The sequence below is a fragment of the Aulonocara stuartgranti genome (assembly GCF_965226115.1).
Source record: "Aulonocara stuartgranti genome assembly, chromosome: 9".
NCBI classification, from domain to species: Eukaryota; Metazoa; Chordata; class Actinopteri; order Cichliformes; family Cichlidae; genus Aulonocara; species Aulonocara stuartgranti.
In genome coordinates this window covers 32,981,666-32,996,502 of record NC_138960.1, presented here as the reverse complement: position 1 = coordinate 32,996,502, position 14,837 = coordinate 32,981,666, and the positions used below count along the sequence as shown (strand labels likewise).

Sequence of the window (14,837 nt, the reverse complement as noted above, 5' to 3'; positions counted from 1 at the left end):
CACCTGCCCATGAAATAGCCTTTGTCAATTGTCCAATTACTTTTGTCCCTTTAAAAAGTGGGTGACACATGTTAATTAGCTGAAAATCCTAAACACAGTTTGAATGTGGATACCCTCAAATGAAAGCTGACATGGACACACTTAGTCCATGTCCATTATATAACTATAATTGGAAAATGTTTCGATAAATAGGTGAAAGATTTATGGTACTAACTTTACATACAACAAATTATTTGTGATTATTATTATTATCAATTAAATGATTTATTTATTTAAATTTAACCAGGAACTGAGCTTTCAAAATATATAATCTCTCTGTCCTGGGCGGCCATGGTAAACATCCTGGGAAAACTATTTCAAGTATTAAGTATGAACTGTAAGGACAACATTTTTCCTTAATATTTGGTTACCTCTCTTTACATGAATACCTATTGTGTGTCAAAGCACTGAGTTTTGTGTAATATTTCAATATCTTAGTGTGTGATAGATCTGCCTGGTAAAAATATCGGAAAACAAAGAAACACTAGGTGCATGAAATAACTTGAGTTTAATAAATTCAGCATTTATTTGATTCTATTACACTCTAATGAGCAGAACTATGTGAGGAAGTCAGTAGTTTGTTTAACAAAAAATTGAAAAACTCTTTAAAGTAACCATATTTTAAAAAGGAAACTCTTCTTGTTTAAATGCTACTGTAGTAAATAAAATATAGAAGGCAACTGTTTTGTTATAATCTGTCACTTCAATTTGCAGAATAAACTTTCACCCTCTAAATTATTCATAGCTTTACAGAAAAAAGGCCAAATGTCTAAGCACATGATTTTATCTATATTGCCTGTTATTCTAACAGCCCGATCACCGTGTCAATCAGCTTTTCCACTTCCTGTGAACTTGACCTGCTGTTCTCAAAGAGAACACACCTGTTTCCACACTTTTCAACTATTTCTTTCAGACCGGGTTGGCAGGAGTGAAGGAAATCCTTCAAGGTGATTTCTGCCTGCTGCAGGTCGCCTCCTCGTGTGAACAGGATGATTGTTTTTTCTTTAACTTTACTCCCAAAATCTTTTTCTAACTTTTCCATGATGTCTCTCTCACCATCTGTAAATCTGCTCACATGCATCACGAGTACATACACACAGGGTTCTGACCCACAGAGCTGTTTACACTGTTTTACATGTTTGTCCCAAACTGATGCTTCAATGTCATCATCAAAGATATCTGGGCTATCAATCACACGTACACGTAAGTCCTTCATCTCAGTTTCTGCCACCTGGAATTCTGTGGTGACCGGCTTTGAACTGGGTTTAGACATGAAGCTCTTCTTTCCGAGGATGGTGTTTCCACTTGCACTCTTTCCAGTTCCAGCCATTCCCAGTAGAACAAGGTTCACTGTGGTGATAGCACGCTTTCCTGTATTGATATGTACAAATAATAATGGAAAGAAATCAGTTGGTATCCTACCTTAAGAATGAATAAATGACAAAATAAACATGTATGGTTTCTTTAAATTCAGCTACGTTGTAAAAACATGCATCTTACTTTTTAAACTCTTCTTGGTGTGTGTAAATAATTCTTTGCTAAAACTGCCAACTGAATTAAAAGGGCATAAAAGAATTTTGTCAGTTTTTAATGACATATCTGGGATCATGTGAAATATTCTCATTCATGGAACAGCACAACTTTTTGTATTTGTTGGTAAGACGCTCCTGAGAGAGATGTGAGTTTACCTGGCTTTGTTATGTCACTGTGTGATCTGGACATTGTTTGTGATTCATAGTCAAACCTGTAATTTTGTTACAGAGCAATTATAAACTCAGCAGGCAGCTGTTTACTGTTTTATAAAAACTTAATTATTTTTATAACAATAATAAAAATGCAAACCTTCTCTATAAAATACAAACATTTTATAGTATCTGTGTACAGAGCTAAAATAAAGAAAATACTTCAAATTGTGTTTGCATGAAGTTAACAGTCACAGTTCAACAAGTCTCAAATTTCACCTTTGCCTCTTAGAGCCTGGCACCAGTAGTCTGTGTTTAGCCAGTTTGTCCAGTTCACTGAAAAGCTGCTGGATGGTGCAGGATGTGAAACAGTAACCTGAGGGTTCACATGTCAGTGGCAGCACGACTGTGAACTCTTCTCTTGGTTTTCCAGTTTTCTTACTCAAATCTTCTATTTGCTTCCCCACATCTTCTGGTGAAAACCCATCCTCTACCACCAACAAGCACATGTCACTGTGGGAATTCTCAGAAAATAGTTCCTGTATGTCATCACAGAATAAGTACAAGTCAGGTGTACATGTGATCTCATATGTATAATTCTCATATATCTCGATGTTTTTGAGAATCTTTCTCGTGGGTAGCACAGACAAATCTTTCCCCAGGATGTTGGTTATTAGGGCTTTCTTCAAAGACTCTGTTTTTCCAAAGACAACAACTGAAATCTTGTCTGTAAAAATAGTGAATCACAGTTTTATTTTTTGATAGTAACAACACTATATATAAAATGTAAACATGTGATTTCAATAAATATTTAGTAGATATAAAAGTGTTGCTTTGACTTGGATTATGCTTTTTAAAAATATAACATTACAGAAACAGTGACAGTAAACTTACTATGAGACATGCTGCAGGCAGAGGCTGTGTGGATGTCTGCAGGCTGTGACACTCTCTGTTTGTTTTATATGAACCAGTTATGCAAATGCTGGAGGTGTGTCAAAGTCTGCAAATACTTTCTTAGCAGTGCAGCAACAAGACTGAAAAAAAATTAACACAGCCTTGAGATGACAACATCTGTGATATTGTGGGGAGAAAACCCCAGTTACATGACGCCCTATGAGCAAGCACTCTGTGACAATGGAAGTATTTACTTGTTTGTAACAGGGGAAAAGAGTGTAATTCTGTTCAACGTGATAAGAAGAAGTCAAAGTTGAAATTATGAAAAGTGAAGTGAATTATGTTGTATAAATGTGACTATTGTAATAAAAAAAAAACCTTTTGCTACAGCGATGAAGGGAGGAGGGGGGGGAGGGAACAGTAAGATAAGCTCAAATCAGATGATGTCACAATAGATGATTGGATACTGGTAACGCTGGATGTTGGTTGTGTCAGAGGATGAACAGAGACCCTCTGCAGATAAAAATTAGTTTCATTGGGTCATCGCAGACGAGTCAAGGACTGGTTCACACAGTGCATTTTTGCAGCAAGAAACAGTGGATTTGGTCTTGTTTTTCCAACCCACTGTGGTTCTCTCTCTGTCTCACTAAAACCTAATAGAAACCATCTGTAGGTATTTAGCAACAGTTTAGATTTAATTATTTAAAATTTACTTAATAAAGTGTCCTATCTTCAATTAATTAAAGTCACAATTAAAAGTTTATTTTGTGGACATTTCCTGTTTTTGGTATGACTATTTGCAACCACCTTATTGAGGTTCTAATAGGTTATTATAGCTTCTAAAAATTCAGGTCCCTGGGGCTTATTTCCCAGGCCAAAAAAATTAATCCTTCAAAACATTTCCAAGTGCCATAGATCATTAGGGGGGGAGCTACCATCAGTTTCTGTTAATCAGTTGTGGTAAAACCCCATAGGTCAAAGACTCAGATCCTTTAAACAGAGAGCCAGTCGAGACTTCTGTACAGAGGTTCTGCACAAATTCTACACAAAGACTTTAAAGTTCTTAGTGAGTTCATGGAGTAGTGTTTCCAGGCATCCCAAAGAAGGCATAAAAGGCCCTGGAAACAATGACGTGTCTATTTTCATTACCCTGAGGTTTGTTACATGGAATACATGGAGTTGGTTTCATTAAAAGACTTATTGATTAAATGACATTGTCTTTCTACAGGAAGCTCATATGTCCAAATCATCTGCACACACATCCACCTTACCAAAGTTCCCTCACACCTTTTACAGTATAGCTCAAGGAGGTGTAGCTATATTGACAGTGTTGGGGAGTAACAGAATACACGTTCTGGCGTTATGTATTTAAAATACAAAATATGAGTAACTGTTACAGTTACTGTTTTAACTTGCCTAAAGAAACATATTTAACATATTTCAACGATGTCTTCTCTGTGCGGTTAATGAATTGTGAAATAAAATATGTCATATAGCCTTTTACAAGTCAACAATTGCAAAAAATAACTTAAAAGCCTCTGGAATTAAATAATGTTACAGAAATAATGCCTCATCTGCAGAAGAAAAATTACCAGTACTGGGTTGGTACGAGGGAAATTTATTTTCCAGTTCGTCTGAAAAGATGGACTTTCTTTTAGAGATCTTTTAAACATCATTAGGCGCGTTGCTGCATGCTGTCTGTCCCGTTTGTGAGCGCAAAACAAGCACTCACAAAGCATCAACTCGGGGATGACGTCACAAATATCTGTCGGAATATAGGGAAACCTGGGCATTTTTATCAAAACATGAAAAGAGGACATGTCCGGGGAAAAGACGACGGTTGGTCACCCTAGGTTGTCTGCTATCTATTTTTGGTAATTCCACACTGGTGGAAACCCAAATAAAACACACATTAAGAGGCTCTAAAGCCTGGGTCTCAATCTCGCGACCTCTACTTGCAGCCCGCCTAGTGACGTGAAGAAATATTTTTAAAAATTATTGTTCAAAACATTATTCAATATAAAGGCAACAGGCAGAGTGTTACAGGCATAGCCCTAAAGAATGTAGCCTCATGGGCAGTGTAGCCCAGTTGTAAGTAATCTATTGAGACTCGACCGTACACCGTGTTCGTGTTTTCCTCTGAAACAATAAGTTCCGTTGGAGCAGTCTTTCAACGCCTCTCTCTGTCTCTCGCTAGCAAAGTTGACCCAGACAACAAAGTAAAGCTAGTTTTTGGTTACGAGCCCGACATGAACCCGACGTAATAGCCAGAGGTCCCTTTACTACGGTTGGGAGCCGCGGACCTGTTTTAATTATGCGCGGAATAGTTTTCTATACATAGAATTTTCTATATGAAAGCTGAGACTCTACATTATATCCATGTCCATTATATAACTACAAATGGAATAGGTTTAAGTAGGTTTAAGTAGACAGGTAAAAAAGATTAAAAATAAATAACTAAATATGTATTTCCAAATACATATGGAACTAACTTTTAAATGTACGCTCTCTGTCGAACAAGTCTTTTATTATTAATGATTTAATTTTAGATAATAAACTTGACTGTTTATTTTTAACTGAAACATGGCTGGGTTCGGATGCACCAGTTGTTCTCACTGAGGCCTCCCCACCAAATTTTAATTTCTCTTTTTCTATTAGAAGTGGTAAGAGAGGTGGTGGGACTGCATCTTTAGCCAACAACACACTCACCACCAAACAAATTTTATTTGATCATTTTACCACTTTTGAATTCCATGCTATTGTTTTCAGCAGCCCTCCAGTTTTATCTGTCACAGTTTATAGACCACCTAAAGACAGCGCTGCTTTTATCAAGGAATTCTCAGAATTTTTAACAAACATACATTCAAAATATAACATGATAATTTTAACCGGTGATTTTAACCTGCACATAGATAATCCTTCTGACCCTGCAACAAAAGAATTCTTAAACATTCTTCACTGTTTGGATTTTATCCAGCACGTCACGCAGCCGACTCACAACAGAGGACACACTCTGGACCTGGTCATCACCCATGGGCTGTCCACCAGCGTGTCCTCTGTTGTTGACTTGGCTGTCTCTGACCACTACTGTGTGTTTTTTAACATCACCGGTTTTATTCAGCGGGAGACCTCGGTGCGAACTGTGAGGAGGCGCTATCTAACCTCTGAAGTGGCTGCAAATTTTACCAGGGTTTTAGACGAATGCCCCCCTGTGATTTTACCTGCATCCTACGATTTGATTTTTAGTTATTTCAACAGCAAACTGAAGAAAAGCCTTGACTCCGTTGCTCCACTCACCACCAAAAAGATTAACGTAAAACATGCATCACCTTGGAGAAACGAAGAAGTCAAAAAACTCAAAAGAAATTGCAGGGCAGCAGAAAGGAGATGGAGGAAAACTAAAAATAATATCAACCATCAAATATTTTGCGAGCAACTTAAAGTGTACAATAATACATTAAGGAAGTCAAGAAATTCATACTTCGCCAAAATAATCAGTATTAACAAAAATAATCCCAAGGTCCTCTTTTCCACCATAGATCATTTATTTAACCCTGATTTTAACAGCTCCCAAAGAACCCCCACAGACTCACTCTGTGAGCAGTTTGCAGACCACTTCAGGGGAAAAATCAGCGCCATCAGATCTGATATTTTATCTAATCGTGATATGATTTTAAATACATCTGAGGGCTCGATTGTACCTGAGGAGACACTGGACAGCTTTGTCCTGGTTAATGCTGAGAACTTTCAGAAGGTTTTCTCCACAGTGAGACCCACCACATGTCTTTTAGATCCAATTCCTTCTTCACTCTTTAAAACACTTTATGGATTTTTTGAGGCTGAGCTTTTATGCATGATGAATTGCTCTCTTCAGTTGGGTGTCTTCCCTGCTGCCTTTAAAACGGCGGTGGTGAGGCCCCTTCTGAAGAAGAGCAATTTGGATTGTAATGATTTTAATAACTACAGACCTGTATCCAACTTACCATTTTTAAGTAAAATCTTAGAAAAACTTGTTTTTACTCAGATTACTGATTTTCTCAATGATAGACAGATCCTGGAGATATTCCAGTCTGGATTTAGGGTGAACCACAGCACAGAGACGGCTCTCATAAAGGTTTTAAATGATCTTAGATGTAACTGGGACTCCCAAAAGCTCTCAGTCCTGGTGCTACTGGATCTAAGCGCAGCCTTTGATACAGTAGACCACGCTATTCTTTTAAACAGACTGAAACACATGGTGGGCCTCTCTGGTGCTGTACACAACTGGTTCACTTCCTATCTCTCTGACAGAACTTTTATGGTGAGTATGGATACATGCTCCTCTAAGATCCATAAAATGACATGTGGTGTGCCTCAAGGGTCGGTTCTAGGCCCTGTACTTTTTAATTTGTATATGCTCCCTCTCGGCGGTGTCATCAGGAGGCATGGAGTGAACTTCCACAGTTACGCTGATGACACGCAGCTGTACATCTCCGTGTCTCCTGATGACACCAGACAAATGGATGCCCTCTTTAACTGTATCTTGGATATAAGATCTTGGATGGCAGAAAACTTTTTACAACTTAACCAGGACAAAACTGAAGTTTTAATTGTCGGTCCTGAGGCTCAGAGAGAGAAACTCTTGTCTAAATTAGAGGCATTTTCACTATGTCCTTCGCTACAAGTGAAAAACCTGGGTGTTATTTTTGACTCTGAGCTTGGTTTTATCCCACATATTAAACATGTAACTAAAATTGGATTTTATCATCTAAAAAATATAGCCAGAGTCCGCCCTATTCTCTCTCGGGCCAACACGGAGATGCTGATGCATGCTTTTATTACCAGTCGCATTGATTACTGTAATGCCCTGCTCTCTGGTCTTCCTAAGAAGAATATTTCAACTTTACAACTCTTGCAAAACTCGGCAGCTCGTGTGCTGACGAAGACCAGAGGGCGGGCCCACATTACACCGGTTTTAGAATCGCTGCACTGGCTCCCCGTGTGTTTCAGGATCGATTTTAAAGTTCTTTTATTGGTTTTTAAATGTCTTAATGGTCTTGGGCCTTCCTATCTCTCAGATCTGCTTTTACCATACGAACCCTCGCGGACCCTGAGGTCCTCTGGTGCTGGCCTTTTGATTGTCCCTAAAGTCAGGACACATACTCACGGAGAGGCAGCTTTTCAGTGGTATGGTCCTCGTCTGTGGAACAGCCTGCCGGAGGAGCTCAGGGCCGCAGAGAACGTACATGTTTTCAAGAACAGGCTCAAGACCCACCTTTTTAATTTAGCTTTTACTTAGCGTTTATTTATTTTATGCTTATTTATTCTATCCTGCTATTTTATTATTAATTTAGGATTTACCTAATATTTGTTTGATTTTATTCTTATTCATTTTTTAATCTTCTTATTCTATTTATATTTATATTTATATTGTATCCTGTTCTTATTTATTTTATCATTTTACCCTATATATATTGTATTGCGTCATATCTCCAGTGTTTCCTCGGAGGGCGCTCTCTCCACCGGGGCTGTTATTGACCGTGGCTGCTGGGTCTCTGGGGTCCTCTCAGCCTGGCTGGGGGGCTCCTTTGCCTCCCTCCTGCTGTGTGCCCAGCCTGGAGGCTGCGGTCTGTGACCGGCTCCCGGTGCAGACGGCTGCTTTTAACTATGTAAAGCACTTTGTGCTACATTTTCTCTGTATGAAAAGTGCTTTATAAATAAAGATTGATTGATTGATTGATTGAACTGTATGGACCAAATTGACAACGACTCGTCCTTTTTTCATCACTTCTTTTCTTCACTTTTGGATCACTCTGAAACCACACTTATAATAGGAGGAGACTTCAATCTGGTATTGAATCTAGAAATTGACAGGTTCAGTGAGTCAAAAGAAGTGCCAGACTGCAGACATTCTTAAACAACATGTGAGTGATTTAGGTCTTTGTGATGCTTGGTGTTCATGTCGCCTCTCAGGGATTACACATTCTTGTATAGACTACTTTTTAGTTAACAGATGGATTACAAGAGATATTACAGACACTATCAGCAATCATTCACTGAGTCGAACTCTCTGAGACAGAAAAGAGTCAAAATAATACCTTACTCTTCTCATAAGAAAAAGAACAAACACTTGTACTAAAAACAAAAATGTAATCTTTAGAATCTGCTTCCTCGCCACAAGAACATATAATTAACACCATGAGAAAACTAAAGCTAGAATTAAATGAAATGAAATAATTAACAGAAGAACATGGTTATTGTTGCAAATCTGCAATTGGAGAGCTTTGAACGTGGTAATAAATTTAGGAAATTCCTTGCTAATGGGTAATGATCAATAAATAAAAACACAACTGTTTATTCTATTAAAGAGTCAACTGGGAACATTACTCATGATCCACAACAAATAAATACATCTTTTTATGAGTTTTATAAAGCTTCACAGCATCACAGATTATTCCCTCCATCATTGCTTTTGAAGAATTTCTTAGCAATATAAATCTACAGAATTTAAATGATGAACAGATTGTAGCTCTGGATCCACCTGTGTCAATGTCTGACTTCCATGAAGCCATACAGCATCACCGAGACAATAAAGCCCCAGGTCCGGATGGTTTTCCAGCTGATTTTTATTTTAGCCCATGCTAGCTGGATATGCTGGTTTTAACAGGGAGCCAATGAAGGGAAGCCAATAGGAGAAACATGCTCTCTCTTTCTTGTTATGAGTGGCTGTGTGCAGACAGGAATAGGACCCAAGGTGCAGACTCAGGAGACAGTCGTGAACTCAAAACAGCTTTAATGTAAAACTCAAAATATAACATAACTGGAAAAAATCTAAATAAACTTAAACCGGAGGACTGACAGAACACACAGCTAGGTAAACGGTAGATCGCAACCCAGACACAGAGAAACACAGGGCTTTAATACACAGAGGGAGCAATCAGGGAATGAGTAACAGGAGGGAAACACAGCTGGGGCAAATCAGGCCTAACGAGACAAGGGGAAGCGAAACCAGATACATTAACATCAGACATGGACTTTCAAAATAAAACAGGAAACATGACACAGACTGAACTAAAGACACAGACTCGCACGCACTGTAACAGAGGGAACAGAGACGTGGGACCAGTGCAGACACAGACACTGACTGGACACGGGGATATAGCAACTGAGGATACACAGAGACGCGAACTAGACAAGGGGATACAGCTGACAGGGGAGACAGAGCAACTAGAGAAGACAGAGACAAAAACCATAAGACAGAACTCAAAGAAACCAAAGACTAGAAATTATAAATAATATAATAAACTCAAAATCCTAACATTTCTAGTCTCTGCCAGTACTCTTGCTGCAGCATTTTGGATTAACTGAAGGCTTTTAGGAAGTTTTTAGAGCATGCTGATAATAATGAATTACGGTCGTCCAGCCTAGAAGCAAGAAGTGCATGAACTAGATTTTGGGTGTCACTCTGAGTCAGGATATCTCATATTTTAGAGATATTTTGCAAATAGTAGAAAGAAGTCCTACATATTTGTTTAACATCTGCATATTTTAATTATTTAAATTTTCACTGAGTCTTTGCAAGTGTTCAATCCACAAACATCAAATGCTCATTTTTTTTTTGCTATGATTACTGTATGTATTCTTATTACTAGTGCTATTATTGTTAGATATAGGTTTTTTCAAAGGTATGTTTGAATCATCAAAGGGTCTCTGTTACTTGAAAAACCTTTGGTCAACAATGAATATTTACCAAACTTCATTTTATTGGTGAATTTAACATGAATGATTTACATCAACAGGCTATAAACAGAAACACAATAAGAGACAAACTCCATGCACCAGTTTCAATAACAACCGAATTCATAATCAGTCGCTGATTAAAGGCTGATTTTGACGAAGGCAAATAAAAAGGGAAACAAAAGAAAACATTTCTAACTGAACAGTTCAGGCTAGTATTTCATGCTCTGTTTATATCTTTCTGTTTAACAACTTATCATATCCAAGCACTTCATAGTGTTATCATTGCTGCTGTTCTTGGATCATCCTGATCACTTTCTCCATTAAAATTGCCACTTGATGTGATGTTGGCCTGCTGTTCTCAAAAACAACACACCTGTTGTCACACTTCTGAATTATTTCTTTCAGACCAGGTTGGCAGGAGTGAAGAAAATCCTCCAGCTTAATGTTTGCACAGTGCAGGTCGTCTCCTCTGGTGAACAGGATGATTGTTTGTTTTCTAACTTTGCTTGCAAAAGCTTTTTCTAGCTTTTCTATTATGTTTCTCTCACCATCTGTAAATCTGCTTGCTTGCATCACAAGTAAATACACACATGGTTCTGACTCACAAAGCTGTTTGCACTTTTTTACATGTGTGTCCCAAACTCGTGGGTTGATGTCATCATCAAAGATGTCTGGGTTATCAATGACACGTACATGTATGCCATTTATCTTTGATTCTGCCACTTGGCACTCTGTGGTGACCGGCTTTGTACTCGGCTTACACTTGAAGAATTTCTTTCCGAGGATGGTGTTTCCACTGGCACTCTTTCCCGTACCGGTCATTCCCAGAAGAACTAGGTTCACTTTGGTATCAAAGTGATTTTCTGTGTCAATGAAGAACAAAAATAAGTGACAGTGAAATAGAAATAAATATTCTTTCCAGATCTGAAGAATAATCATCTACAGCTAAAACACTTACAAGACTTTTATCTGAACAGTTAAATACGCATTTAAGTATACACATAATTATATCTGCATGCAGTTCGCATAATTACACCATGCTATTCCTGCACAAGAGACTCTTTATCTCAATATTTTAACTTCCTGATTAGATAAAAAGTAAAAAAAAAAATGTTAATAATAGAGATAAAAATTTCAAAAAATGTCCCACATTTGAAACTATGTACGGGGATAGTGTAGGGCTCTTTGTTACATCTGCCACTTTTATAAAAAGGCTAAAGAAATGTTTTTGACATACACATCCACACACAGAACACGACAATATTGTGAGATACTGCTGATAAAGCTGAGTCTTGCCTTCCATCCATTCATGTTTGCTTCTTAAACATGAATTTAAGCTGAGGTCTCCCAAAGCTGTCATAGATTGGGGATCTGCAGCAGACCTGTAATATAACAGAACTAAATTAACTCACCAGGAAACTTTGTTTTTTGGGCAAAAGATCTATTATGTTTGAAACATTACAATATATATATATATATATATATAATAATAAACCTAATAACTAATGAATTAATATGATTACTCAGATTAAATAAAACACTGTTCTTCTTATGCAAACTTATGTGATATCATAAATATTCATTATATGTTACTGATTTTTTAGGTTTACCTCTTATGACTTAACCCCCGCTGTTTGTAAGGCAGTTCTCTGTAAAGCTGCTCCATGGTCATATTCTTGAATGGGTACTCTGTAGGTTTAGAACTCAAAGGCAGCACAACTGTGAATGTATCTGTAGGTGTTCCACTTTTCTTGCTCAGATATTCTATCTGATTCCACACATTTTCTACTGAAAAGTCACATCTTACCACCAACAAACACATGTCAGGGTCTGGATTCATAGCAAATTGTTGTTTTATGTCATCACATTGCACGTCCAAATCTGGCATGCATGTGAAAACATATGTCTCGTTTTCATATATCTTGGTTTTTGTTAGAATCTTTCTTGTGGATAGCACAGATATGTCATCTTCCAGGATGTTGGTTATTAACGCTTTCTTCAAAGACTTCCCATTTCCCAGGATGACGACTGAAATTTTGTCTGTGAACAAACACAAAATCCTTTTTCTCTGACACTGTTTAAGAGCAACATTTTCTCTCTACTGCTACAAAATTCAATCATTAAAACTGTTAAAAAAAACAGCTATAAAGCAAAGAAACCTTTTCAAATAAACTTACCTTCAGACATATTTCATTAGTCTGGTGTGTCAAAACTCTGCACGGTGTCTTCTGCAGGCTGTGCTGCACTCTCTCTTTATTATATGTACCTGTTATGCAAATGCTGGAGGTGTGTCAGCTGTGGAGCTATAAATAAACCATGTGTTGAAAAGAAGCTTTAACATTCTTCTCGCTCACACGTGCAGTGAAAACAGTGACATTAAGATGGCTAAATTTCCAGCAGGTAAGACTCAAAGTTAATCTTCTGTCTGTATGATTGTTTTTTGTTGTGTATACAGGTTAAATCAAGGTTGTAATTTGTGTTTCAGGTCCTGATTTGAGGATTGTGATGCTTGGAAAGACCGGTGTGGGTAAGAGTGCTGTTGGAAACACCATTCTGGGAGACAGATATTTCAGATCTTCTCCTTTATCACGGTCAGTGACTGAGGTCTGTCAGAAAGGTGTGACTCAGTGGGGTAACAGGGTAGTTAGTGTTGTAGACACACCAGGGATCCTGGACACTGCAAAATCAAATGAGTTCATCAAAAGAGAAATTGTGCGTTGTGTTGAAGTCTCCTGTCCCGGTCCTCATGTGTTCCTGTTGGTCATCCAAGTGGGTCGATTCACCAAAGAAGAGAAAAACTCAGTAGAAGCCCTGCAGGAGCTGTTTGGCCAGGCTGCAAATCAGCACATGATCGTGCTGTTCACTCGCGGTGGTGATCTTGGTGACATGACCATACAGGAGTACGTACGTGAAGCTGAGGAAGGACTTCGTCGCATCATCCAAAGCTGTGGAAACAGGTTCCACATCTTTGAAAACACCAGCAAAGACAGAACGCAGGTGGTGGAGCTGGTCAACAAGATTGATGACATGGTGGCAGCAAATGGGGGCAAGCACTACACAGATGCCATGTACAAGGAGGTGGAGGCTGCAGGTATCATGGGACTTAAGGCTGTTCAGTATGAGTTCCTTGAGGCCCTACTGAAGCGTATTCAAAATTTTTTTCTCATTCTTCACAGAGATTAAACTATTGTAATGAAGAATCTAGGCTCAGCATGTATCGATTAGGAGTCTCTGACACAGACCTACGATGTATATTGCTGTGTAGCATCAATAAACTTGGATGTATGAAAAAAATGTAAAAAAAATATTTTGATGATGTTGTTTTGCTTCTTGGTGTTTTGGTACAGACAAAAGCATTTTAAAATAAATAATAATCACAATATGAGCTCTGCTTCTAAAGTATATTTTGTCTTAGGTGGATCTGGTCCAATTTGTAGTGGATGTGTGATCATGACAGTTTATTGTGTATTTAAAACTTTGCACTATGTAAATTCATTAATTAATGTATTATGCATTAAATGTGAATTGTGTGTATTCATTATCACTGTAAACTTCATTAGAAATATAGTGCATATATTTAATGTTGACTTTTCATTAAGTTATACAATTAACCATTTATAAATGTTTTGAAAATATAGGGTTAAGGGTTAGGTTTTGGACAACATCATCATGATTATGTCAATAATAAAATTGATAAAATTGATATCTTTTTCTCTTAATATTTTTTTCTATTTTTCTATTTTTCACATTACAACATGGACAAACACATTTTTCAAAATATATACATGTACAAATACATGCAAATTCTATTCATTTAGTTCCTTTAACTGGAGCTCTGTTAGTTAAACAATGTTGAATTGAACAGCTCAAAATCAACATTTCATTTTCCATGAGAGATAAGGTGCAACTTATGAGTGAGTTTTTCCTCAAAAATTCTTTATTTTACTACATTTATATATTTGGGATGTTTAGTTATTTAGATTTTAATTTAAATTATTCATTGGGCTATGTACATATTTTTAAATGCCAAAAAGACAATACCACTGTGTTAATAAAAAGGAGAAAAAACTAATGAACTCAAAGAGAAGATATTACTGACTGTAAAAGTCAAATGTGGATTTCTCAAAGTGTAGTTCAGAATTAGGTTTTTCTATTATTCAGTATTTAGTTGATCTATTTTGAACTGACAAAATGACTCAATATTCTATGTAAATAAAAGAGGTGACATTTATAATTTAATGGTTTGGTCATTTAGTGTTTGAATCTTAATCATTTAAAATTTCTCTCCTGAGAAATAATTTCCTTACATCGTTTTTAATTTTAGAAACATCCTGGCTCAGATGACACTGAAAAACTAGTTCATGTATTTATTATTTCTAGACTGGACCACTGTAATTCTTTATTATCAGGATGTCCTAAAAATTCACTGAAAAGTCTTCAGGAAGAGTGATTATACTGGCTTCCCTTCATTCCCACTGTTGCCAAAGTGGTTGTTCATTGGGG

The 14,837-nt window shown here is 37.3% G+C and overlaps 4 protein-coding genes across 4 annotated transcripts in view; 2 read left to right on the top strand and 2 right to left on the bottom strand.

Annotated features, from left to right (window-relative positions):
• LOC309713828 (uncharacterized protein) overlaps positions 1-14,837 on the top strand; it is a 150,029-nt gene that overhangs the window by 111,544 nt on the left and 23,648 nt on the right. The gene's annotated exons all lie outside the window — the stretch shown is intronic.
• On the bottom strand, positions 598-2,642 carry LOC309714832 (GTPase IMAP family member 6-like). Its single transcript, XM_082547559.1, has 5 exons — positions 2,616-2,642; positions 2,001-2,448; positions 1,728-1,783; positions 1,540-1,590; positions 598-1,410 (listed from the first exon to the last, which is right to left on the bottom strand). The coding sequence occupies exons 1-5, from the start codon at positions 2,623-2,625 to the stop codon at positions 839-841; spliced, it is 1,137 nt and encodes a 378-aa protein (XP_082403685.1). The 5' UTR covers positions 2,626-2,642; the 3' UTR covers positions 598-838.
• On the bottom strand, positions 10,340-12,558 carry LOC309714833 (uncharacterized protein). Its single transcript, XM_082547560.1, has 4 exons — positions 12,512-12,558; positions 11,945-12,374; positions 11,631-11,716; positions 10,340-11,197 (listed from the first exon to the last, which is right to left on the bottom strand). The coding sequence occupies exons 1-4, from the start codon at positions 12,519-12,521 to the stop codon at positions 10,614-10,616; spliced, it is 1,110 nt and encodes a 369-aa protein (XP_082403686.1). The 5' UTR covers positions 12,522-12,558; the 3' UTR covers positions 10,340-10,613.
• Positions 12,680-13,973, top strand: LOC309713653 (GTPase IMAP family member 7-like). The gene is made up of 2 exons (XM_082545449.1): positions 12,680-12,734; positions 12,820-13,973. Exons 1-2 carry the CDS (start codon positions 12,716-12,718, stop codon positions 13,515-13,517), a joined length of 717 nt encoding a protein of 238 aa, XP_082401575.1. The 5' UTR covers positions 12,680-12,715; the 3' UTR covers positions 13,518-13,973.

Coding starts and splice junctions, on each gene's coding strand:
- LOC309714832 (XM_082547559.1), bottom strand. Junction 1,784..2,000: donor CCAGGCTCTAAGAGGCAAAG/GTGAAATTTGAG, acceptor ACAAAATTACAG/GTTTGACTATGAATCACAAA. Junction 1,591..1,727: donor CAGTGACATAACAAAGCCAG/GTAAACTCACAT, acceptor CTTTTAATTCAG/TTGGCAGTTTTAGCAAAGAA.
- LOC309714833 (XM_082547560.1), bottom strand. Junction 11,717..11,944: donor CGGGGGTTAAGTCATAAGAG/GTAAACCTAAAA, acceptor GTTATATTACAG/GTCTGCTGCAGATCCCCAAT. Junction 11,198..11,630: donor CAAACATGAATGGATGGAAG/GCAAGACTCAGC, acceptor TCATTGACACAG/AAAATCACTTTGATACCAAA.